Source organism: Spinacia oleracea, chromosome 2 (assembly GCF_020520425.1).
Source record: "Spinacia oleracea cultivar Varoflay chromosome 2, BTI_SOV_V1, whole genome shotgun sequence".
Classification (NCBI taxonomy): domain Eukaryota; kingdom Viridiplantae; phylum Streptophyta; class Magnoliopsida; order Caryophyllales; family Amaranthaceae; genus Spinacia; species Spinacia oleracea.
The window spans coordinates 104,149,184-104,174,778 of record NC_079488.1 but is presented as its reverse complement, the minus strand read 5'-3'; the positions used below and the strand labels follow the sequence as shown (position 1 = coordinate 104,174,778).

Sequence of the window (25,595 nt, the reverse complement as noted above, 5' to 3'; positions counted from 1 at the left end):
CTAGTGTGATTTCATATATTACGGCATAAAATTAACAATCCATATACACAAAATAGTTGTAGTATCAATGGTTCTGAGTGTTTCTTGTTGTTTCAGAGTAACATTGACAGGTTTCTTACTTTCTTTGATGATTCTGTTCAACTCACATTCAGCTCCACCTATCAGGCTATTACTGTCCTCCGTAAAATGAGAGTTGTCTCTTCAACCATTGATTTACCAAACGAAAGTCTTTTGGCTCTAGATTTGGGAATTCGAAAGCTTCATTAAGACCCTGTGCTTGTAGACTTTATTTTAGTTTCATTCAACTTCAGTTTAGTAATTAGTTCAGCTCACTTCCACACTTCCAGTCGATTCAGTTTCGTTTCATTCAATCCAGAAAGAACAGGGTTATGTTCATTTTTATTTACATATTTTGTTTATTATTATAAAAATCATTACTATATTATAATATTAATCATCGTTGTTGTTATTATTATTATTATTATTATTATTATTATTATTATTATTATTATTATTATTATTTAGTTCAGCTTAGGTCCCAACAAAATCAATTCAACTTTATTCAGTTTAGTTTGATTCAGTCAAGTAAAGCTCAAAACAACAAGATTAAAATAATAGTTTATTACTTCTGCCCATAATATTTTCAATTCTATATTTCAATTACGTTCTTGTCATAAATCAATAATTACGATATTAATCACATGCTTTAAAATATAGGACATTAAAATGTTTGTCATGGAGGCAAATTGAGTTACGGGATGCGGAAGAAATGTTGACCATTTTGTTACACTTCTAATTTTTTTGTAAGAAGATTGCAATTTCTCATTAGAAATTAAGCGGACATTAGTGTGATCTAGAAATCAACCGCCTAGTGGAAGCGGTGGGAAAAAGAGCTGAAATGGTTTATGGAATAGCAGTACGGATGGGGTTTATTACAGCTCAAAATCTCCCTCCATCAATGGCGCTCGATTTTTCTCTCTCCTCCACTAACCTTCAATCCCGCCGCTCCGATCTCGTCTTCGTCGTCAATCCCCGAGGTTCTCTCTCTATCTATGTATGTGTTTTTCTCTCAATTTGTTTAGGTAATCGAATATGTTATGAGATGCTGATTTTGTTGTAAAATTGTTTGTCGGCAGGAGCAAATGGTACAACAGGAAAGGAGTGGAAGAAACTTTTGCCGTTTTTGAGGTCTCGCCTTTCTTCTGATTGCAATGTAAGTTTTTCCTTAATTTTTTGTTTTTATTCGTTTTGCTGGCGAGAGTTGCATGAATGTTCGCTTATTTGTGTTTGTATTAGTTTTCTTGCATAATGTATCGTCACTTTATCCAAATTCTTTATGGAATTGAAATGAATGAAGTGAATTTTTTAAGTAGATGTTAGCAAGTTCGACTTGGAGTATTATCACTATTATGTAATTTTGATGTATTATTGCTTAAACGAGAACTACTATTCTTTTTAGAGGATTCTAGATTGTATCATTTTGCTTTTAGTTATCTCTATTGTAATTCATATCATACTATCAATGAGACAATTACTTCAGGATGGAGGGAGTATTTCTTGATTGCTTATGAGATTCAAAGTTGTTTCATAAACCTTCTTCCAATGCCGAGGAGCTGGAATGATTGCAGTTGAGATGTCTTGCTTGCCTTGCTCTCTTTTCTAACAATTTAGAAAATAGTGCTTGCTGTTTTTGCTAGAAGAAAAATGCTTTACACTAAATTGCTATTGAAATCGGCCATTTGTTATTGGATTGTGCAGTTTACTGAGTTACTGACTTTATAGTTTGGATTGCTTCATTTGTCAATCTAAGATTTCTATCATTATTGGGTATATCATTCATATTACTGCTTTATAGTTTATTCTACTGTTGCTGGTTATGAAAGTTACTTGCATTTTTACCAGATATGTGAATCTTTTACATCAGGTCCATGCCATGCAACTGATATAACGAGAGAGGTATAGTTTTTTTTTGTTACATTTTTTTTAAATTTGCGATGTTTCTCTTTGGCTGCTGTGATTTTTTATTCTTTCATTTTACCGGTCTTGTTTGAATAGGCTATCAGGGAGGGGGCAAATGCTGTAATTGCTGTTGGTGGTGATGGAACGCTTCATGAGGTGTGCTTCCTTATACTCAATAAAAGAAACATACGAAGTACATAAGAGGGGGCTTTTCCTCTCCATCCTGCTCCCTAACTCTATCTAGACCAGTTACATTTTTACTGAATGGAACTATTTGCACTCTTGGCCTCTTGGGTTACAGTTGTATTGATGCAAATGTAATGAAATTCATAACTGCGCCCCCATTTCGTGTAGTAAAAGAAGGGATAAAGGAGAGAGTGATTTCGTAGTTATGATTTGTGATCTAAATTTTTCGCTTTTGCATTTCTTGATCCAAATATAGTCAAGGGGGTTAACGACTCAATATTTTGATCACTCCCTAATTACCTAGGGTGGAAGTTTGATTTTAGTGTCTAGATCGTGGCAATATTGAGCTCTCTGATCTAGTTATAAGAATTACATGCGAGGGTTTGAGTATGCTGGCACAACAATGAACAAAAACATGTTAGGCCCTGTTCGGCTGTAGCTTTTTGAGTAGCGGGTAGTGTTTTGACCTAATCAAAATGCTAGTTAAAAAAAAAGAGTGTTTGGCGAGGTAGTGTTTTAGGTAGAGGTTAGAGGTAGAGGTAGAGTTTGAGGAGCTTTTGAAAAACGTTAGAAATATTAACGTTTCATTTGATCAGTAGCGTTGCAAATTTCTGTCATCCCATGCACGTCTCTCCACCTCCTCTAAAATTCCCCCATCATCTCCATTAAAATTGTTCCACAGTCTATCAATCTCTCTAATCTCCTCTTAAGATATGTGTTCTCTTTTTTTTTTCTTTGTCCATATATATTTAACTTGATTTTAATTATTTCATAAATTCATACGTATTACTTTGTTTTAGGATTTATAGATTTGATCTTGGAAAGATAAAATTAGAGTAGTAAGAGTTATACTTCCTCCGTCTTTTAATACTCGCAACGTTTGGACTTTTGCCACTAGTCATATAATCTACTTTGACTATTCGTAGTGTTCTTTATATAAGATAAAACATAGTCATGTGGGATCTTGTTAGATTTGTCTCAATGTGTATTTTCAAAATATCAACTTTTTATAATTTTTGCATAAAGAGAATTTAAAATATAAATGATCAAAGTTGTGCATTGGCATGCGTGAAACTAACAAACGTTGCGAGTATTAAAAGACGGAGGAAGTACTATATACCAGTAGTACTAATATTATGTAATATAGAGTTGAGTTAATTAGGAGATTATGGTGTATATATGAACACCCGCATGCATATCAATGAGAAAGAGTATGTTTTTGAGTTTTATGTAACATGGTATCAAGAGCCGATTAAAGATTTGTATTTTTTTTCCGCAAAATACATCAAACGTAAGTTCGAGTTTTTGAGATGGGAAAGACGATGATGAAGAGTCGAATAAACCATCAGATGGACTCGCCAGAGGAGGTGTTAAGATAGAATCAGAGTAGTTAGAGTTATACTATACTACTAGTCTACTAGTACTAATATCCTAATATGAATAGAAATAAGATTACGTAATATGGAGTTTAGTTAGAATACCATATTTATGATGTATGAATTATAAACCGCCGCATATTAATGAGAGAGAGTATGTTTTTCTTTGAATTTTTTTTTTTTAAATTCTCTAGATGATCCCTTTTTCGGGTGTTAAAGGTCAAATTTTATACGCTCATTTGAGACTCCTGATGTTCATGTTGTTTCACATTGGGAAAATGGAATTGAAAGTCGTACTGAAATGAAGGTTATACGTGACCGTATTGCTGATGATTTATGAAAAGCTAGAAGAAACTTTTAATTATAATAAACTACATTTGACACGATCATTTTGACATTATTGATATACTAGGAGGATCCACGTACTTTTACTTTTATGTGCATGAAGTTATTAATTCCATACATCTCTTTAATATTTAAGCATGGTTAAAAAAAAATCAATTTAATTAATTTTCTAACTAAATATATTATTTTTTATTATGTCATGTAATTTGAACAACTACTTTTACCAAACACTCATACTATCAACCGCTACCTTTACACCTAACCTCTACCCTCTACTAGCCGACCGCTACCCGCTACTCTGACCACTACCCGCTACTCTGACCGCTACCCGCTACTGAACCGCTAAAAGCTACCCGCTACCGCTAGTTTTGCCGAACAGGGCCTTAGCCTACTGAGGCTTGTTGGCTAAGATATGGGAGCTGAATGATCCACATATCAGATAACTGCTTTTATAGTTTTAGGAGTTCAGGACACTGAGGGAACATTGAACTTCTAATTCTATTGCATCTTCAAAATAATAATTAAAAAAACACCCTATGAATGAGTAGACTGCTAGGCTTTGACGTGTTTACTTGTGCATTCGTTCCATTCCTTTCCAAGTGCCTTTTAACTGAAAAGGGATAACGGTAAGGGGAAATTTTGTAAGAAAACCATGTGAAAGGTGACTGGCAGAAATGAGATTAGTAACAAATCACCCCTATTTGAATCATTAAATGTTATTGGAACGATAAATGTGATTTGAAAAGATAAATATCCTGGGAAGATTGGAACAAAACCTAATTGATACATTAAATATGGAAAGGATATTAGATGGTTTGATTAAAGGTTTATACTGGATTGTAGAACAACACTTGTATTGAATTTTTTATTTTTGTTTAATTAAACACATAAACCCCAAAGGACAGAGGATTTTTTTTTGTCCTTCTGAGTAGAGCCTGTAAGGGCATTGATGTCACTCTTGTATTCTTGTATATAATAGAGTATATGTTAGTAGTCTTAGACTCTTAGTACTTCTTCATTGTTAACATTATTTAGGGGTTTTGACTTGCAATAGGTCGTGAATGGCTTCTTTTGGCAAGGGGAACCTGTCTCTAGCCAAAGTGAAAAGTCCGCTCATACAACCGCACTTGGAGTAAGGAATTACTGACCCCAGAACGAGTTACAAATCTCTTGTAGTTGTTGCAATTTTCAGAGTGTATTGTGTTTGAATTTTTGCAGCTCAATGCTGAGTCACTTGCTGTTTCTGTCTGCAGCTTATTCCTTTAGGCACAGGTTCTGATTTTTCCAGAACATTTGGCTGGTTAGTTGTTTGGCATCTCTTGCTAGAATTACCAATTGCCAATATATGCCTAGAGAAGAAATCGTATATCTGAGACCTATTGTTTTTTCAGGAAAAATGACCCCTATGAAGCTGTTGAGCGCATAGTTAAAGGTGAACAGCCAGGACAAAATGTAGTTTCCCTTCGTGTGTAATTTTCACGTCTCATTCATATTTTTGCTAATAAAGTTGCTTTGAAGGGCTGAGATCGCGTGTGGATGTTGGTCTCATAACTGCGGAGGATAAAGAACCTCATTATTTCATAAATGTTGCTGATATTCATTTGTGAGTGTAGCTTTATTCCCCCCCCCCCCCCCTACCCCTAATTTATAAATTTAACTTCTTTAAAAGCTTCTGGTATTTGCATTTTCATAAAGCACAGTTCGTGATTCTTTTGTTTATGTGGGGGGTGTTAGGAGTGCAAAGGCAGGTTACTATGCTGCGAGATATAAAAAGTTTGGAAAGTTATGCTATGTAATTGGGGCTTTGCAAGCTTTCATGGGACACAAAAATGTAGATCTCAGGGTAAAGGTGAGTTGCATGGACTCGCAACTCCTGTCAGGTTTTGTTAATTACAGCTTTACCATCTCAGGTAAAGCTCTAATTGGTATTGTTATTAAAATTGATTTGTTTTATGCTTTAGATTGATGACAGTGACTGGATGAATTACTCTCAAGTTACAGCTCTCTGCATCGGAAATGCTAAATACTTTGGTGGTGGCATGAAGATCACCCCCAATGCTTATCCTTCTAATGGAAACCTTGAGGTAACCTAACTTTCAGTTTTCTGGATCCAAACGGTGCAAAACCCCCCTCCCGCATGTTCTGAGTCCTGTGTTCCTCTAAAAGTATTTTCGTAAGTAATGGGTTTCTAGTTTGCAAGAACAAGAAAAAAACACAACTTTTGCTTCTCGGAAGTTCAGTACCAAAAATGTTAATTTTTCTTGCGTGCCATTTTTTCAACAGTATTCTCCTGTTGCTGTTTCAGTCAACCAATGAATATATACAGTAAGAAAACCGAATGCAGTTCTGTTATTCTATCAAGGAAAGGGTGCAACTGTGCAAGCCAGAGAATGAGTCCATCCTTCGTAGTTACAGAAACCTTTTATGAATAGGAAATTAGGAATACCTTGTGTTCTAGAATGATTCGTTGTGCACTTGCGCTGCGGCTTCATGACAATCTCTCTGTGCAGGTTGTGGTCCTTCAGGATTTCAAGTGGTATGACTTCATTTTGAAATTGCACAAGCTGTATAATGGGACACATCTATCAGTAAGGAATGTATCATCAAAAAGGTATATTCTTGATGTAAGGTCAAAACGACCCACCTATTTATTAAAATCTGCTTTGCTTGATGCATCCTGCACAATGCTCATTTATTCCTTTTTTTTCTGTATCTTGATGACTTGGAGTGTTCTGCAATAACTAGCTCCCATTCTGATGGAGTTTTTCGTTTGTCTACAAAAGATCAATTTTAGCCCAAACCATTAGCATGCCAAATATGCAGGAAGCACTCAAAAACTTGATTGTGATTGTTCAAGTCTCATTGTACCTCATCTTCCATATTGATTAGGGTGAGCAAAAGGGTGAGCAAAAAGTCATGGTACTTTGAATCGGAACCGGAACCCGTTAGGAACCTGCGGTTCCGGATCACTGTTGTGCAGGTTACGGGTAACAAATTTGGGAACCTGTTACAAAAGGTTCCGGTTCCCGTTCTCAATTTTTTGGAACGGGTACCCTGTTGGGTAATTCTAACACAATGTTACCTGTTTCGCTAGTATGAGATTGGGTACGGGTTTTCAATTCGCTACGCAACGTGCTAAATTAGACCAAAATTGTACCATTTTCATGTTATATTTCGCTTTTCCGGTTCGCAGTTCGTAGGGTGATTAGAGAATTAGGTAACAATGTTCTAACATGGAGTACCCAACATAAGGAATCGGACCATATAAAAATGCTTCATATGCTCAAAATATAAAAACAATCCAAGTTAATTTTTGGAAAATATGAATATAGAATTACAACTTAACCCCAAACTATAAAACAATCAAAGCCCAAACCATAAAGTAGATAGTTTTTCAATAAAATATAAATAATTTATATAAATTTGTAAATTGAATCGGAACATGTTGCAACAGGTTATGGTTATGGTTCTCATTTTTAGGAACCTGCAACCGGTTCCGGTTCCCATTTTAAGGAACCTGTTGCAACAGGTTTGGTTCCGCGAATTTTAATAGGGTACCTGTTATGCTCACCCCTAATCAATATAAGGTCCTTGAACTCATTTGACAACTAGTTCAGAAAAGTCAAGTTTATAAATTGATAATCTGGAATTTTAACACAATATCGACCAATATGCTCGTTTGTTAATGTAAATGGAATTAGCTGCCTGGTCTGCCCTGCCCTGCCCACCATGTTATGTAAAATCAGTTCTCATGACAATTTTCTTTACAGTGTAAGAATTGGTGGCTTTAGCCGTTAAAAAATTAAAATCTTGTTGGTTTGACATCTCAAGACACTTGTGTATCACGCATTCATGCCTTAACTGGGTTTACGGAGTATGACCTTTGGCATCCAGGTACCGAGGGAGATCTTCTGACTTCTCTGCCAAATTATATGCTTTTTTCTTGAACGTTGATCGTATTTTTCACTTTTGTTTTCTTAATCAACCGTCTCACTAGATCATGTTGTGCTTTCCGAATTTTGGGTGATAAGAGTTCCATCTAGTGTGATTGTTTGAATAAACCTCCTTTTACTTATTTGCAGTGTACGTTCCATTGAAGTGGAGCAAATTGATGAAGGTGACGCCATTTACATCCAGTCGGATGGAGAACATTTAGGCTTCCTTCCCAGGAAACTACGCATCATACCTGGTGCTATCGAGATGCTGACATAATATTCCTATGAACTTCTGTATGCCGTTTCACTGTACAACTGTGATGATTTACCACTAGGGATTGCTCGGATAGGCATGTCCGTTTGTGCGTTTTTCTGAACCCGTGGCTCCCATCTCACCAGTCTATTTTGACAGTAATTGGAAGTTTAGAACTTCTTAAGCATTTCAAAGCCGCCTGCTTTTTAATTGGATGGTTGATGACCTGATGCAAGCATGCGCGTAAGAGCACGCGGCAGTTCCTTACTTAGCTGATGGTGTTGAGTAGTTGGATAATAATTAAAAAAAGGCTGGAGACACTGTCGGAGTTGTTTGATATCAGTTGCTGGTAACTGCAGCTGTTCAGATTAGATGTTTCTGTTGTTCGCCGAACAAAATAATTCAATACTAGTCAATATATGTCATCTTGGACTCTCGGGAGTTCCTTGTAGCCTGTTTATTTGATTCATATCATCTCACATGTAACAAGTTCCTTGACGGGTTTACTTCTTTAATTGTTTTTTTTAACCCTATTTTTTCAACTCCTGTTGTTTTTTTCCATTCTGATTTGAATACCTTTTTTCTCTCTCTTTTAACCCGGTGAAATATTGATAAGTATTTGAAAATATTTTGGCTGTATGAATCTTGAAATTTACTTTGCAATAGGAGTTTCTCTTCATATTTAATTTTTAACGCTTCAAAATCAGCATATATGAGGCCTTATACTCCATGTTGGGCACGGTATTACGGAGTAGAAAATTACTGGTCTATAATTTCTAAATTTTGTTGGCCACAATCTTATTTCCTGTCCACGTAGACAGAGAGAGAAACAAATATCTGTGTATGGTAAGAGACCCCAAAACAAGATGGCTGCTTTTCTTTCACATGCTTTCGCAGCTCCTCACTTGAACAAAGATTACAGGTATGCGACTTGCTTTAAGCTTCATCATGTTTTCCCGAAATTTGACAGGCTCAAATGCTGTGGACTTAATAAGGAGAACCCAGCAACAAGGAGCAACAATTCTTCAGTTACAGCTCAGAAAAAAGATGGGGGAGAACCTGAAAATGTGGTGCTTAAAGTAGCATGGTATGCTTCTGAACTGCTTGGCATAGCTGCTTCTGCTTTTCGACCACCGCCCTCCGATGCGATCGGCGAATATACCACCGAGCTTCCTTGTGACGAGTCAGGAGCCGTTGATCGAGCTGATGTTGTGGAGACAATCAAACAAGACTTCCAAAGATCTTACTTTGTTACAGGTATGCAGTCATGATTCAGCAACAATTCTCTGGTTATGGTTGGTTATTTGAAAATGATTTTACTTATGAGGGTTAAAAGCTTAAAGCATCATAATTATCCTTTAAGGATTTACTGTTTAAAGTTTTGCATATCCACCACACCGATGTAGTTCCTTTAGAATTTATAGTCAAAGATGTCATAGGGGTAAATGATACTTGAAAGGTTACGATTTAACTTGCTAAAATCTGAAAGTTACCCATCTATTTTTGGACTATCTAAATTAGAATGTGATGTATGAACTATGAAGTACTCCGTATTGAAGTACCAAGTACTCCGTATTACTTACGTAGTATTTAGGGACTGAAGGAGTATAAATATGTAAATAAGTTTGTCACAAAATTACTTAAATTCTTGTCCAAAGTGTGGATATCAAAACTAGCTGACCAGTTGAGACTTTAGTTCAATATCTACAGAAAAAATGAATTGTCCAAAATTTCTTATGCTTTAGAATCATACTTTCAGTATATATGTCATAGGTTGGATGGTGTAACTGGTGGTTAAATTCAGGAAATGTGACACTTGGTGCGTATGAAGACGACTGTGAATTTGCTGATCCGGCAGGGTCTTTTAAAGGGCTTAGACGATTTAAGAGGAATTGTACCAACTTTGGTTCCCTTATCAAAAAGTCTGACATGAAACTCATGAAATGGGAAGACTTTGAGGTAACTTCATTTAGGTACCTTTAACTCCTACTCCTACTCAGTACTAGTATTTGGTTTTTCATGTTTTTCCTGATAAATTTGGTGCAACTGCAGGACAAGGGTATTGGACATTGGCGTTTTAATTGTATCTTGTCTTTCCCTTGGAAGCCTATCCTTTCTGGTAGGTGTTTGTTCATACGTGAATCTTATTTTTCTTGCAATGCCTAGGAAAATAGAGAAAAATAGAATATCAACTGAAATTTAATCCACAAACTAATTTGATTTATGTACAACCATCCATTAGTCCCTATGAATTCAATAACTAGGTAGTACTATATACTCTATGTACTTGCATATCCTGAATACATCACTGATTCTGCTCAGTAGTAAAGAGTTTTGAATTTCATGTGTGTACAACCCTTTACCGAAAGGGTTTCTTCTAATACTTACTACCATTTAAAAAATTTGGTCGTTGTGGTGAAGGTTCAAACGCTAGTAGAATCATTACGAGGGTGCTAACAATTAAGTATCTACTCGTATGTTGTAGCTACAGGTTATACAGAGTACTATTTTGATCCAGAATCTGGTAAAGTTTGCCGGTAAGTTGCAAACAACTAAAGTACAATATAGTCTCTTGTACTTCAGGAAAAGTTCCTGTTTGAATTCAATTACCCTCTTGTTGTGTATGGCAGGCATGTGGAGCACTGGAATGTCCCAAAAATAGCTCTGTTGAAGCAAATTTTGAAGCCTAGCCGGCAGGTTAATCAATAGGCGGTGTTCGAGGAGCATTAGTTTTGAAATTATAAACCACAGGAATGAGAGTTTTGTAAATCGTGATGCTTATGTCTCTTTATCCTCTCCTTTGGTAGAAGGATTATGCGATTGATGCTAGTCTAGTAGGTACAGAGAAGGCATTGTAATTTTGTGAATACAAGAAAATGCATTAACTGGACTTTGCGAAGTTAACCCAACGAATGCAAAAATTTTGCACATGGATATTTGAGTCCGAGTTCGATTCAATTTTTTCCCGAGTCCGATCCTATCCGAAACATATAAATTTTCTTAAGTTCGAATTCGGTCCAATTCGATCTGATTTATTTTTATGAAATTTTTTTTTTTAATTTTTTAAGTGTAGAAATTAATTGAAAAATGTTTTGGCTTTCCACCGCTATTCATGATTTCAAATGCTAAACTTTCTAACATTTGGCAAAAGTTTGTCAAACGTTACTTGTACCACTACCCTCTGCCTAACCCACTCTCCTAATTTTCACAACTTTGGTGTTTTGATCTAGTCAACACGCTACCCGCTATTTAAAACGCTACTGCTAAATAGGACTTCAATTGGAGTTTCGGACTACAAAAGGTTGGGACCAAGTCCAGTCCAAAATTAATTGGACTTGAAAATGTTGAGTTCGAGTCCAATCTGAAATATTACAAGTCGAATCCAGTCTGACAAATTTGGACTGGATTGGATTAAACTTTGGACTTTTCTCAATCCACTTACATTCCTATTTCTCTTCCCACATTTGTGATAATTAATTTTATTTACTGGACACTTTTGTGGATTTTTAATTGTGAGTTTGAATAGAAGAAAGAGTGCAAACGATTTCTTTTTTGTGGATACCCTAACTATTATTCGGATCTAATCCGACCCGTGTATGATAATTTGGATTTAAACTTGGATCTTGTTTAGAAACGATTTTGGGTTTAATGACATGCAATCTTTTAATTAAATACAGTTGATTATGGGAAGTGTATCTTTTAATTAAATACGGAGGGGATACTTCGTAGCAATATATTGGTATGTTAATATCATACTAGTCTCAGTACTAAGACTAAATTAATGAGCACTAATACGAGACCACTTGTGTCCATATGGACACAAACCCGTTGAGATTTAGAGTTCCTCGGAGGGGAGGATATGAAAGGATTCCAGGTTTTGTAATCTCAGGGTCAAAAGAAAAGAAAAAGAAAAAACTAAAAGGGAAAGAGAAAATAAAAGTGAAAAAAAAAATTAGAGTTGATTTAAGGGAAAAGTTAATGTGACGGAAAATAGTCATTGAGGGTATAATGTGTATTTTTATAAACCTCGTGGGGCATTTAGTGCATTTTTGAAAAGTTGAGGGTATTTCGTGCATTTCGTTAAACCTCAAAGGCATTTCATGAATAAACTAGATAAAAACAAGGAAAGTAATTATGTTAACAAAGAAATGAAATTAGCCCTCCCCAAGGGCCTAACCTGGTTTCTTTCCTCATAAAAAAAATGAAAAAATGAAATGAAAAAAATGTAATAATAAATATCTTAACCAAAATCAACAGAAATAACAATCTGGAATAATAATAAAAAGTAGAAAATTTGGTGAAACACTACCTTTAAGTTTGGTGGTTTTGTGAATTGCTACCTTTTAAAAAGAAAATTATATTTTACTACCTTATAACTTTGGGTTGTTTGAATAACACTACCATTTGACGTTTTTCGTTAATGTTTTAGTTGCCAAACTAGTCCACCTATTTAGCACATAAGCATCAGGAATATACTCAATCATCTTTGCCTTCCACACCCAAACCATGTGCCTACAAGGAATCCCTAACCTCTCAAACATCTTGCACATACACTTACTATCTAGGTTAGCCGGGTTAAAACTAACATCGAACTTTCTTATTCTACATCCTTCTCTAATGGTAAAGATTTCAAACCCATTTTCTTTCTTGTACTCCTCAAGTCCACAGTGAAAGCAACCAATCTCGAGCTCCTCTTGAAAATCATAAAAGACTGAAACAGTGTAGATTTTAGAAGCATGTTTCTCTAATGCAAAGGAAGTCTTACATTCTGGATGCTTGTGTTTAGAATCATTGTCAAATTGACCTTGAGTATGTCTTTGAGCATCCAATGCACTCTCAAATCTCATGTAAAACTCTACTAGAGTGAGATGGGGATTGGTAAACTTTGTATAAAAATTGTTCTCACTCTCTGACCTTGATGTAGTCCTCATGATACCACATAGAAACGAATCTCTAAAGTATGCTGGGATCCACATTTGACGCTTCTCATACAACTGCTTCAACCACTCATGGTCTTGAAGCTTGAACTCAGCAAGAACCTTTCCCCATTTCTCTTCAAATTCTGTTGGCTCAATCTCTTCACTCCAAACACATTTGCAAATTTTATTAAGAAACAGGGTATCTTGCGTAATCTGACGGCCGACTTTCTCAGGCATTTTTTTCATTATATGCCACATACAAAACCTATGCTCAGCGGTCTGAAACACTTTAGGAATAGCTATTTTCATTGCCGGATCTTCATCCGTAATCAAACAAGCTGGCTCATTACCTCCCATTGCCTTGAGGAAAGTTCTAAAAACCCACTCAAAAGACACGATGTCCTCATGGGCTATTAAAGCAGCACCAAAAGTAACACACTTCTTGTGGTGATCAACTCCAGTAAATGGGCCAAATATCATATTATACCTAAAAACAAATTTCAGAACATTCAGTATAATGTTCAGAACATATGAATAGTTATATAGAACATGCTGAATAATATTTAGAACATATGTACAGTTATTAGAACAAGATAACCATGCATTCAGAACTTGATGAGTAATGTTTAAAACATGCAGATTTTAACTTAGAACATCATGAATATTATGTAGAACAAAATTTAGATGAATTCAGAACATGACAAGAAATTACCTATTTGTTTGAAATGTGGTGTCAAAAGAAACCATATCACCAAAGAGTGCATAATTCTTTCTACATATTGGATCTGCCCAAAAAGCTTTACAAAGTTGCTCGTCTTCATCCACCTCATAGTCAAAGAAAAATGCACTCCATAACAACTTCTTGTTCTGAAAGTTATTCACAAACATTTGGGCATCCGATCCTTCAATGTAAGCCTTCAAATCTCTATGAAAATTTTTGAAATCTTGCTTGGATGCACCAACGTTATCATACGATCCAACTAACTCCTTCATCAATCTAAAAGTCTTAACCGGACCAATGTTCACCTTCGAATTATCAATAATCATCTTCTTATGAAGAATATTCATTTTCCTACCCGCTTTCTAAAATTTTAGACAACCCGGGGTGTAAAGAGCATGAACATGTGGCTCTCGGAATTCAGTCACCACATAAAAACCTTCATTTTTATACTTCATAACCATCCGAGCCTTGCAACCAACACGAGTAACTAGCCTTCTTCGAGGTATAGGTACTTTATCTTCATTACCTTCCCCTTTTTTAACATTTGGCATGCCTCCAACCTTAACTATTGCTTTTTCTTTGAAACCAGCCTTGTTGCATAAACAATACTGAAAAGCAATAACGTCTAGTGCCTTCCTTTTTGTAGCAGTAGATTTCCTCATCACAAAACCAGCAGCTTTTGAATATGCTTTATAAAATGAAATACCCTCTTCGACACTCATAAATTTCATCCCTACAACAGGTTTTAACTCATCAGAACAACATGGAATCCATTCTCTCGTTCCCCCTGGACTTAATATAGGAATTACTTCAGGAGTAACAGCCACATTTGAATTAGAACAACTTGCATATTGTTCATTATCCACAACAGAATCTAGAAAAAAATAACAAAAAAATAATTCAGAACATGTATAAAGTTTACATAGAACATTGGGTTAAAAGTGGAGAACAATGTAAGAATAATTCAGAACATCAGAAAGAATGAGACAGGAAAATAGAGAACTATACAAAATCCTAGAAGCAAGTATTACTCAAAACATTTTAAACGACTATGCCGAAGATATAATGCAATCATTCACATCATCAAAAATAATTTACAACTTGGAGTTCATTAGAGGTGATCATTATTCACAACATGATCAAAAAACGAATTTAAAAACAATTCAGAACGTGTATAATATGTACATAGAACATTGGGTTACAAATTCAGAACATTTATAGCGATTATTCAGAACGTTAACAAATTAGACACAATAATAAGAAAACTCACTTGATTCCGTCAATGATGAGGACGAACTATGATGAAATTCTGATGCCATTGCTCGAAAGAATACTGATCTATAAATCAAAAACATGAAACACATACATGATTGAATACAAATTTGAACACATAAATTAAAAACAAAATTCAAAGGAACAAATAGATAATCAAAAATCTAAAATATATAACAAATACAAATCAAAAATCAAAATAAAAAACAAATCAGAAAATAAAAAACAAAACAAAAACAACTCACCAAATATGAGTGCAATTCGGCAATTCAAATTATAAAAGAAGCTCACGAAATTCAGCAAATAAACAATTCGATAATCAACAATTAATAATTTCAATTCAATACTAATAGAATTGGAATCGATAATCAAAACTAGGTCAGAAATTGGAAAATTATCAAGCAAAATACACAAATCAAAATTGCGAAAATTGATAAAAAAATACCTTGAAATAATCAAGTAGATGAATGTATTCGAGAATTGAATTGAATTCTGAAGCGAATTTGGAGACGAATTGGACCTTGATTAAGGTGCTCTAATGGCGGCAGCAACATCAAAGAGAAAGGCGAGAAAACAGAGAGAGAAAGCAGAGATTAGAGAGAGAAATTAATTACGTGAAAACTGAATTTTATGGGCTGATTATACTTAAAAGAATTTACCAAATTGCCATTAATAATCCTTCATTTCAGGCTGTTAGATTAGAGATGATTCAAGGGTTAAGATCTATTCTCACATAGGATGTGTTCTCACATAAAGGAGGTGTTCTCATATATATATATATATATATATATATATATATATATATATATATATATATATATATATATATATATATATATATATATATATATATATATATATATATATATATATATATAACTTGTGAGATTTCCAAGTGATTAAAGTTTAAACTCTAAAGCTCGTTTATAAACTCGACTCGATTAATAAATGAGTCGTTCACGAACAATTCGCAAACACAAATCTCTTAAACGAACCAAGCTTGAAGAGATTTTTGAGTTCGGATGAAAGAGCCTGTGCTCGTATAAGTTAAATGAACATGAACATGGTAGTACTGCTCGTTTGCACCCTGATTTTAAGTATATCATTTATTGATAGAACATAACCTAAATGATGAAAAGGTAAAAGGTGAGTTCCTAAATGATGAAAGAATGAAAGGTGAGTCCAAAATGCATCTTTTTTTTAGGGTGAACACAATTTAGGACGAAAACCCTAACCAAACTATATAGCTATACTTTTATAGTTATCCCGTATATTGTATATATCAATTAGCTTAGTTGGTAAAGTCTTGAGGGTTATACCCAAAACATAGGATCAAATTCTATATACACTAATTATCGCCTTGCACTTTGTGTCCCTCTACCCAAAAAAATAGTTATCCCTAGTCCCCTACCTTAGCATGTCCACAAACTAGTTATAGCGTTGTTTCAGAAAATCGTTCCAGACTTGTGATTTTTCTCAAGTCCCAAAATCCAAGCCTACGGTTTGACCCACCAAAACAACATTAGCCGGGTGCCCGGGTCATTTCCACAATTCACAAACAAGTACTCGTATGAATAGGAATACCCGCTCATTCTTCATCCGGGTTCTCTTAACACTCTCTTCTTCGTCTTCCTCTTCCTCTTTCTCTCTCCCCCAAATCTTGTTCGATTCAGCCATGACGTTTCCTTATCTGGAAGCCGTCGTCGGTATGTTTCCCTGTTTCTTATCTATCCAATTCAGTGATTACATTCTGTTGCGTTTTCAATTTTATTATCTCTCATCGTTTTATTTTTTGCATTTTTTTCTTCATATCTTAAAGTTGTGTACTTTGTTTCTTGTTTTTCTTCATTACCCAGTTTTGTATCTGTTTGTTTTAATTTGCTTTTGATGCAATTTACTGTAAATTACAATCCAAATTTTAATGTGGTTTTTGGGTTTAAGCCCTTGATTCCTATTTTCTAGGATTGATTTTTGTGTTTGTGTGTTAAAGTTCATTTTATTGTGCGCTGGGGTTTGATTGATGTGCTGCATGCATTCAATTGTGTGCCGAAATTACCATTTTTTATTTCGTGCATTCGGTTTGTTATCAATTGCTGTTTTTAGGGTGTACGGTTGTTAATATTTGGTGGTTCCGGTGAATTAAGAAATCTGTGATGATAAATGGGCGAACTTTGTTAGAAAAATGGTAAGATTGTGAGGGTTGATCTTTCTAAGTGGAGGTAGCTGCAAAACTGAATAGAGAGGGATTTAAAAAATAGTTCAGATGTTTATAATCTAAATTAGGAAAAGTAGTACTGAAGGTAAAGAAAAGTTTAATCTGTAAGGTTTTATTGTAATTTGAGGTAATTTACCACTGTAAGACTGGTTACTGTTGATGTTAAGCACAAGAGCCTGTTTTGTTTTCCTTATTTTTACTTATTTCAGGAAACTTTAGAATAGGGATTAGGAAAGATTTGGAATTGGAACATAGAGTTTATCCCTGCAAGGCTTGTTAAACTTGATGTTAAGCACAAGAGTTGGGATGAGTTTGAGCATATAATGAGGATGGAGTTTATCCCTTGCTCAGTTTTCTCTTATAGATTTTACATTTCAGTTCCTCATTTCAAGACTTTATTAAAGGTTATCCAATCACTCATGAAGCTAAGGATAGAAGCATGTGGAAAAATGTGGGGAAAGCAGAGAGAATTGTATTGCATTTATTAGACCATCCATGCTCGAAGTATCCACTTTGAAAGCATGAAATATAACGACTTTCTAAAAAGTGTTGTTTCTGCCAACAATAGACAAGGACTCAAAAAGTGGTTCATCTGGACGCCATACAATCCTTTGCAAAAAAGAAAAATAGAAAATGCAATATTAGATTGAGGAAAGGGAATAGAGGAATGTCTGAAAGCCTAAGCTGAATATCTATCCTATATTAAAAAATTTATCGGTTTTGACATAAGCTACCCTTAGGGCTAAGTGGCTAACTATAAGCATTAAATATATTTTCTGAATTATTTTTCTTTTAGGAATTTTGACAAAACTGTGTCGATCAATGTTATTCATGTTTTAAACAATGGTAAATCTTTCTAATTTTTCAGCAACCACTGTGAAAAGGAATTGAGGTTAATTGTGCAACTGCATCTGCTTGTTTTTGTTTCTTGGTCACCTGTCTTGTTTTGTCTTGTCTAATAGTTTAGTAGTGGCTTGTGGGGCCATTTGCTTAACTACTCTCTTGATAACATTTCCTTGTTACAATCCAACTTCAGGTTTCATGATACTGATGTACTTCTTTGAAACCTATCTGGATTTGCGTCAACATGCTGCCCACAAGTTACCAACACTCCCAAAACCTTTGGTAGAAGTGATTAGTCAAGAGAAATTTGAAAAATCCCGGGCTTACAGTCTTGATAAAAGGTTCTCTGCTAGTTTTTGCTGTTCAAATCTTCTGATTGTGTTACGATGAGTTATCATTCTTTCTTCTTTTTCTTTCCCAACTGCAGATAATGACTTCTTTTTTATTTAATGCAGCGCCTTCCATTTTGTTCATGAGTTTGTAACTATAGTGTTAGATTCTGGAATTTTATACTTTGGGATACTCCCATGGTTCTGGAATGTGAGTGGCTGAATCCTGTACTGTTGTTTATTAGTGATCCTGCAGTGAAATGTTTTTTTTGCTGACAGAGCCTTTTTCTTTGACTGCGGTCTTTCCTCTTTCTTGGATACAGAAAGCAGGAGACTTTTTAGTGTATGCAGGCCTTAATGCTGAAAATGAAATACTGCACACCTTGGCTTTCCTAGCTGGTGTTATGATTTGGTCACAGGTATTTTCTAGAACTTGCCTATGTACTTTGAAGTTCACTTCTGACATAACCCTCCTCCCCCCCTTCTGTTTTCTGATGGGAATCTCTTTGCCAAATCAAATTTACGCTTGGTGTCTAGAAACTGAATATACTTTGTTCTTGGACTCTATAACGCTTGCTCAATGTAGCTTCTCCACTGTTTTACTGAAGAACTTATCCCTAATCTATTTTATCTCAAACAGTTAGATTTATGCTTGGTGTTAAGAAACCGAAGATACTTTGTTCTTGGACTCGTCAACATGTGTTCAATTTAGCTTTTCCACTGCTTGACTGAAAAACATTATCCGTAATATATAGTATTCCAAACAGTTAGGTCTATCAATTAGTTAAGTGACTGAGCGCGCGCACACACACAGGAGCTGTTGGTCGGTTGGCCCTGATTATGCGTTTTGGTCTTTTCATTGGTTATCCCCCCCCCCCCCCCCTCAATTTACTGTTGATGATACTTCTGTTTTTTATGGGAACATTAATAAGTCATTTTCATTAAGTTTCTTTGTGGATTAGGAAAGAGTGGAAGAGAGTGCAGTTATAGATGTCAGAATTTTTTCTACAATGGAGTTCAACTCAATATTTCTCTCAGTTTATTATTATATTTTTTGTAAAGTTACATATAGTGCAAGTCTCTCCCAAAAGCTAGTTATGCAGAACTTGTGCTTTATTTTGTAAAACTCCTGCATTTAAATTATTGCTTTCTTTTGGAGTGTAGTTATGTGTGAATATTCAATCAAGGATAGTATGGGAAGGTTGTAGAAGATTGTAAATATCTTAGTGGAGGACTGGAGGCTAGATTCTTTGGGAACAACCTGAAACTGATATAGAGACACATGCTTGATAAGTTGGTTTGAAAGAGTATATTATTGATACATTCTTTTACTTATTGAGGAAAAAATAGATAAACTACTAACACAACTACATACCTAAGCCATTTACCAAATTTTGGTGATGAACTAAAAGGCCTTCTTTTCGGAGATATATGTTGCAGATAATTTTTTTTATGGAAAATAAATTTTTGTTGTTGTGTGATGTATAAATGTTCATAAAACTCTCTCTCTACATGTCCGTCTATGTCCACTTGTGTAATACACTAATACTGAAGGATATTTTGATGTCAAAAATGTATTGTTGCTTTTAGAATAATATAACACTCATGTCTCGTTTGAAGCTTACAATTTAAGGCATGTTCTGATGCAGATCACTGATTTGCCATTTTCTCTTTACTCAACTTTTGTGATCGAAGCTCGTCATGGGTTTAATAAGGTAGATCAGCTCTCATATGTTTCTTTCTATTTTATTTATCGTCTGTGTTTTATTTATTATCTATAACTCAAATTTTCTTTGATATTTCATTAACATTTCGTCTTATTAATTTTATTTTCTTGACTGTTATTAATGTTGCTGTGCAGCAAACTATGTGGCTATTTTTTAAAGATATGGTGAAGAGTATTGTTCTTGCAGTTGTGATTGGACCTCCTATTGTGTCTGCAATGATTGTCATTGTACAGGTACTTACGGCTGCTTACTTTGTTTTTGCATGGCTGGTATCCTTTTATTATTGTTTGCCTCCAATTCTATGAAGGTTTCGTTTCCTTCTTCTTATTGCAAAAATAAGCATATCAACCTATTTTCTGTAATGAGGGTACTAATTTACTCAATGCATGGTTTCAGAAAGGTGGCCCATACTTAGCTATCTACCTATGGGGATTCATGTTTATTCTGTCTATTGTGATGATGACCCTCTATCCTGTTCTGATTGCTCCTCTATTTAACAAGTTCACCCCGGTATGTTTAATGTCACTCTTTCTTTATTTTTTACCATTATAATTTGTTTGTAGTCTTATTTATTTTTTATTTTGTGTGGATGTGGTGAAATATAGCTCCCTGATGGAGAGCTAAGGACAAAAATCGAGGACCTCGCCTCTTCACTGAAATTCCCGTTAAAGAAACTCTTTGTGGTGGATGGATCGACTAGGTCAAGCCATAGCAATGTGAGATCTCAGTCATTGGAATATATGATTGGGAAAAATGTATTTATCTTCTTGATATGCCGTGAAATTTTTCGTAGTAATTTATTTGTTTGCCTAATAATCTGCAGGCTTACATGTATGGTTTCTTCAATAACAAGCGTATAGTCCTCTACGACACTCTGATTCAGCAGGTAGGCTCAGTACTAGACTTATATTTTACCTTTTTTGTATGCTTAGTACTCGTCTTATCTCTCAGATGAACACAATATTCTTATTAGTAATTGCGCCAAGTTTTTTCCACGGACTGCTTTAACAAAGTTCTTGTGCAATTTGTATTTTGTTCTAATATACACTCCGTATATGGTCTAAAATAATACTCCCTTTGTCCCTGAATGTAAGCCCATCCCATTGAGTTGTTCATTGTATGTTTTACTAGGTTTTGTTAGGATTCCTCCTTCTGCCTTTTCTTCATATACATCACTGTGAATTGTGATATGACGTGTATGTGGTTGACTGGTTGTTGGTTGAAATCACGATGTTATATAATATCTTGGGTATAACGGGGAGGTGAGTGTATTTCTTTAGGCCTGAAAGCTTCATAAAGGAAATTGTTCATAATCATGAAGGTTGCATTCAAACTCACCTCGATATTTGCTTCCGCGTCTGTCTGTTTTCTTTTGTAACTCCTGCATCATCTTCTTTGACTAGGTTCCCAGTATTCTTTTCTACTTTATAATTATGCTGTTGGCTTTTTATAGATGGGATAATGTTTATGATTTTTGGCCTTAAGGTATTCTATTCTTCTCTTGTATCCTGTGGAAGCTAATGTTATGGTCACCTGAACTTCATCTGCTTCTGTAATAGTTGATGCAACCAAAAGTATCCACTTCGTATTTCTGCATGCTTTCGTTTTTTGTTCTTTACTGCTCATCGAGAAGATGCTTGATTATAGGGTTTTTTTTTTTTTTTTTGACGGGGATTATAGGTATTAAATCTGGACAAAGGATTTTACAATATTGTCCATTTTCATGTATTTTTTGCATTGAAAGATGCATATACAGTTGCTAAAGACTAGCTCAAAATGCTCAACTGTGTTTTTATCTTCTGGGAGTGTCCTTGAAGGTTGCTTGTTACCGTATGATTTTATAATATCATTTTTACTCTTGGAAATTTTCTTTTAAAATGTAAAAGAATGCAGCTCCACTATCACAGTTTTAGGAATTGATGTTGGGTTATTGATGGTTTTGCAGTGCAAGGATGATAAGGAGGTTGTCGCGGTTATCGCACATGAACTAGGGCACTGGAAACTCAACCATACCATGTATTCTTTCATTGCTGTGCAGGTATAACTTAAGTTCCTTTGCCCAATTTCTCTTTGGTTTATTTGTCCTAGACAGGCCGCATGCCTGTCTTGTCTGTCTCCTTGTCTAGCTGCATAATTGGAAAATATTATCTGGACCTTTAGATGCTACTGCGTCATGCATGATGTCCTTAAAGATTTGTTTCACTTGAAGAGAAATGAAATTACTAGTGAATAAAGGACCAATATATGGAGATTGATATGTTTGATTTTTCGTATTACCAGGTTTTATTACTCTAGCCACTCGCATTATTTTAGAAACTGGAATTAGACATTGTTGTTGCAGACTAAACTATCATGTAATAAAATTTGGCTGGCAGCTGAGCCTCTTATTGTAGAAGTGTCTTCGTACAACATATTATCATGCTGTTTCTTAATTGATACAACTTTCCAACCTAATAGGGCTTATGCCCTGGTCGGCAAAATTAGCGATAGTAGGTAGCGGTGAATATTAGCGGGTAACAGTTAGCTGTCAAAGTAACGGTTGATATTCTAAAATAAAATAAAAGCTAGAATAGTTTTTAAAACTTTACGATAAATTTGTCAAAAGCTTCCCGCTACCTTAAATGCTACTAATTTTAACGTTTGATAAAAGCTACCTAACCTCTACCGCAACCTAAACCGCTACCTTACCAAACACTTACAAATTTTACAAGTAAAGTCTTGACTAGGTCAAAACGCTACCCGCTACCTCAAACGCTACGCTGAACACGCCCTTATAGGAGTAATGTGAGTGTAATGAAGTTATCCGTCTGAGTGCAACTTAGCTTAGTGACTAGTGTATTGATATGTTCTAAAATCTGATGTGTTGTGGGCTGTATAAAAGTGTGACTGGAAGCTGTAAATATCTGATAAATTCTTCTTTAAGTTTTTATTAGAATTTTGTGAGCTTTAGAATTGAAATGGAATTGCCAATATTTATTGGGATTTGTTCTAGAATTTCTTTGTGGATAAACAGTGACCTCGTTAAATTGATGTTTTTTTTGTGGTTGATAGATACCTTAAATTGATGTTTTCTTGTGTTACTCGGCCAAATATATGTTCTTCTGATTGAGCTTCTCCTTAACAGTCTGGTAATGGTTTTTTGATACTTCCGTGTATTTGAACTTCTGCAGATTCTTACTTTATTGCAATTTGGAGGATATACTCTTGTGAGAAATTCAACGGACCTGTTTGAGAGTTTTGGATTTCATGACGTACAACCTGTGCTCATCGGTCTCATCATCTTTCAGGTTTGGGTCAATTCCAATGAGCCATGCATCTTTTTCCATGGATGTGTTGAGGAAACTCAACTGTCAATGCTTCTTGAGCCTTTCTTCACTATTGCTGAAATAAATTTCCTCCCGTAATAGAGTTCCTTTTACCAAGTTCTTTTACTCCTCCACTCTAGGTTTTAGACTTGGCGTGACTTCCCCACTCTTTGCCCCTTCTCGCCCTTCAGAATTTAGTACCTAAATGAACTTCCCCTTCCTCTTTTTCCCTACAGTGGGATTAAATGATTAATCGTCATTTTCTATTTATTGTTTTTGATTGCTACGTTTACTGCATCTCCTATTTCATTACTAGTTTCATTGCCACGATTTCCACTAATTTGTTACTAGTACAACTGCTACTACTTCCCCTACAATTGTGAGATTGCTCTTTTTGGGTATTTTGATTGATTATCGTTTACAATATGTTCAACTCCTTCCGTCCCAATATTAACCCTGATTCACCTTTGGCACAGATTTTTAAAGATAGAGAAAATTGTTAATGTGTGGGTCCAATTTCAATTTAACAAGCGGAGAAATGCCTACTCTAAAGGGGATTGGAACTTTATTCTGGGATGGGTTGAATAATGATTAATGAGTTTTTTTGCATTGCATAGTCACCTATTTCCAAAGACAAGTTATTCTACAAATCTTTTAGTGCACTGTTGACACTGCATATTGTTTGACTCTCCAAATCCTACGTTTGGTGAGATTTATACTGGAAGGTGTTTTTTCTTTTCTAAATGGTGGGTTAATGTCAAGTTAAAAAAAAAAATGACTATAGCTTATCTTGATAGATAGAGAATAATGCATGATTTGCTATGATATGGGAAATCCCCTTCCTTCCCTTTATACACTTCACACCATGACCGCAATATCAAGCTATGTATAAATAAATTGTGAACATAGTATGGCACAAGTTGGAGCTAAACACGTTAATCTAAGTGGGAATCGCCTTTCACAAGTTGAGCATAACTAATGCTCTGCTCTGCCACAAGATATACCTTTGTGCTTTCACAAAGGATACATAGATTTAGATGTGGCAACTGGCAAGAAACTGTATTTTTCAAATTTTTTTTTTGCTCCCTTTTAAATAAAATGTTTGCTTCCAGGGCATTTAGTAACACTTTAATTTCCTCTCTTGAATTCAGCATACCGTGATACCTCTCCAACACCTTGTAAACTTTGCCCTGAATCTTGTGAGCCGATCTTTTGAATTTCAGGTGATATCTTAGACTCCATAATGTCTCTCTTCTACTAGAATCACTAGTTCGTCTTCTGATTAAATTGTTTGCTCTTTCACAGGCTGATGCTTTTGCGAAGAACCTAGGATATTCAAATGAGCTCAAGGCCGGTCTTGTGAAATTGCAGGTAATGTATTGAATGATATTCTTGCTTTGAGTTCATGTCAGTTTATATTATATCCTCCATTTATATGTTCATGTGTTGTTTGAGAGAAGCCTGGGTTTGATGAATGAATATTTGCTGGTATAACAGGAGGAGAACTTGTCAGCTATGAATACAGATCCATGGTACTCGGCATATCACTATTCTCACCCGCCCTTAGTTGAAAGATTGGCAGCACTTGATGTAACTGACAAGAAAGAGGAGTGATTCGGCCGGAGATGTACTCGGGTGTATTTATCATGTAGCACACCTTTTACCACAATATTTGCACTGTTAGTCTGTTTACCAGACTACCACTAACTTAGACTTGTATCTACGGCTCTACGCTCCAGAGAGTTGCTATTTATAGGGTTGATCGGGAAAAAAATGGGGTGGTTTTCGGAATTACATGTATGAATTTTGTCATAGTTTTCAATTTAATGCTCATAGTTCATTGCTGCCTTTTTCTTCCGTCTCCATATTTGGATTTAGATAGAAAGTAACATTTGCTTAGATCGTAAATTTTCTTTCTCATGTGATAACATATCACATTATTAGATGCTTAATTGTATCTAACTAATATCAAATACAAAAGTTCATTTTATTTTCTACAAATCAAAAGAAACCAAAGTGGAGAAACCTTCTGTATTCTTTGTTAAGTTACCTTAATCACTAAGTTTGTTTTTAGAAATGCTTTCGGATTGTTATTGGAAGCTGATTCTATGATGATCTAAGATGTATCCGTCTAAATAATTTTTTTTTAGAAAGTAAAATTTATTCATTAATAAAATAGTCATATGACATCTATAATAAAAATCAAAACT

At 35.0% G+C, this 25,595-nt stretch overlaps 5 protein-coding genes across 6 annotated transcripts; 3 read left to right on the top strand and 2 right to left on the bottom strand.

The window, feature by feature from the left end:
* Window positions 1–685: 685 nt before the first annotated feature.
* Window positions 686–8,650, top strand: LOC110789958 (sphingoid long-chain bases kinase 2, mitochondrial). Its single transcript, XM_021994684.2, has 12 exons — window positions 686–1,037; window positions 1,137–1,213; window positions 1,903–1,956; window positions 2,056–2,115; window positions 4,921–4,998; window positions 5,120–5,166; window positions 5,258–5,298; window positions 5,385–5,469; window positions 5,601–5,715; window positions 5,828–5,950; window positions 6,377–6,477; window positions 7,949–8,650. The coding sequence occupies exons 1-12, from the start codon at window positions 899–901 to the stop codon at window positions 8,076–8,078; spliced, it is 1,050 nt and encodes a 349-aa protein (XP_021850376.1). The 5' UTR covers window positions 686–898; the 3' UTR covers window positions 8,079–8,650.
* A 197-nt stretch (window positions 8,651–8,847) lies between these two features.
* LOC110789964 (uncharacterized) lies at window positions 8,848–10,988 on the top strand. Of its 2 annotated transcripts, none has more exons than XM_021994703.2 (5): window positions 8,848–9,311; window positions 9,859–10,013; window positions 10,107–10,173; window positions 10,546–10,591; window positions 10,685–10,988. In XM_021994703.2, the coding sequence occupies exons 1-5, from the start codon at window positions 8,921–8,923 to the stop codon at window positions 10,761–10,763; spliced, it is 738 nt and encodes a 245-aa protein (XP_021850395.1). In that variant the 5' UTR covers window positions 8,848–8,920; the 3' UTR covers window positions 10,764–10,988. The 2 variants fall into 2 exon arrangements, with proteins under 2 accessions (XP_021850395.1, XP_021850388.1); XM_021994696.2 differs by having other exon boundaries at window positions 8,854–9,311; window positions 10,540–10,591.
* Window positions 10,989–12,451: 1,463 nt separating this feature from the next.
* On the bottom strand, window positions 12,452–14,041 carry LOC130467693 (protein FAR1-RELATED SEQUENCE 5-like). Its single transcript, XM_056836282.1, has 2 exons — window positions 13,686–14,041; window positions 12,452–13,460 (listed from the first exon to the last, which is right to left on the bottom strand). Exons 1-2 carry the CDS (start codon window positions 14,039–14,041, stop codon window positions 12,452–12,454), a joined length of 1,365 nt encoding a protein of 454 aa, XP_056692260.1.
* A 15-nt stretch (window positions 14,042–14,056) lies between these two features.
* LOC130467692 (protein FAR1-RELATED SEQUENCE 5-like) lies at window positions 14,057–15,034 on the bottom strand. Its single transcript, XM_056836281.1, has 2 exons — window positions 14,965–15,034; window positions 14,057–14,568 (listed from the first exon to the last, which is right to left on the bottom strand). Exons 1-2 carry the CDS (start codon window positions 15,011–15,013, stop codon window positions 14,057–14,059), a joined length of 561 nt encoding a protein of 186 aa, XP_056692259.1. The 5' UTR covers window positions 15,014–15,034.
* A 1,481-nt stretch (window positions 15,035–16,515) lies between these two features.
* On the top strand, window positions 16,516–25,242 carry LOC110789952 (CAAX prenyl protease 1 homolog). The gene is made up of 14 exons (XM_021994676.2): window positions 16,516–16,672; window positions 18,218–18,365; window positions 18,480–18,564; window positions 18,677–18,772; window positions 20,003–20,068; window positions 20,215–20,313; window positions 20,477–20,590; window positions 20,686–20,796; window positions 20,904–20,966; window positions 22,026–22,118; window positions 23,251–23,367; window positions 24,537–24,608; window positions 24,691–24,756; window positions 24,883–25,242. Exons 1-14 carry the CDS (start codon window positions 16,537–16,539, stop codon window positions 24,997–24,999), a joined length of 1,383 nt encoding a protein of 460 aa, XP_021850368.1. The 5' UTR covers window positions 16,516–16,536; the 3' UTR covers window positions 25,000–25,242.
* The last annotated feature ends 353 nt before the right edge of the window (window positions 25,243–25,595 follow it).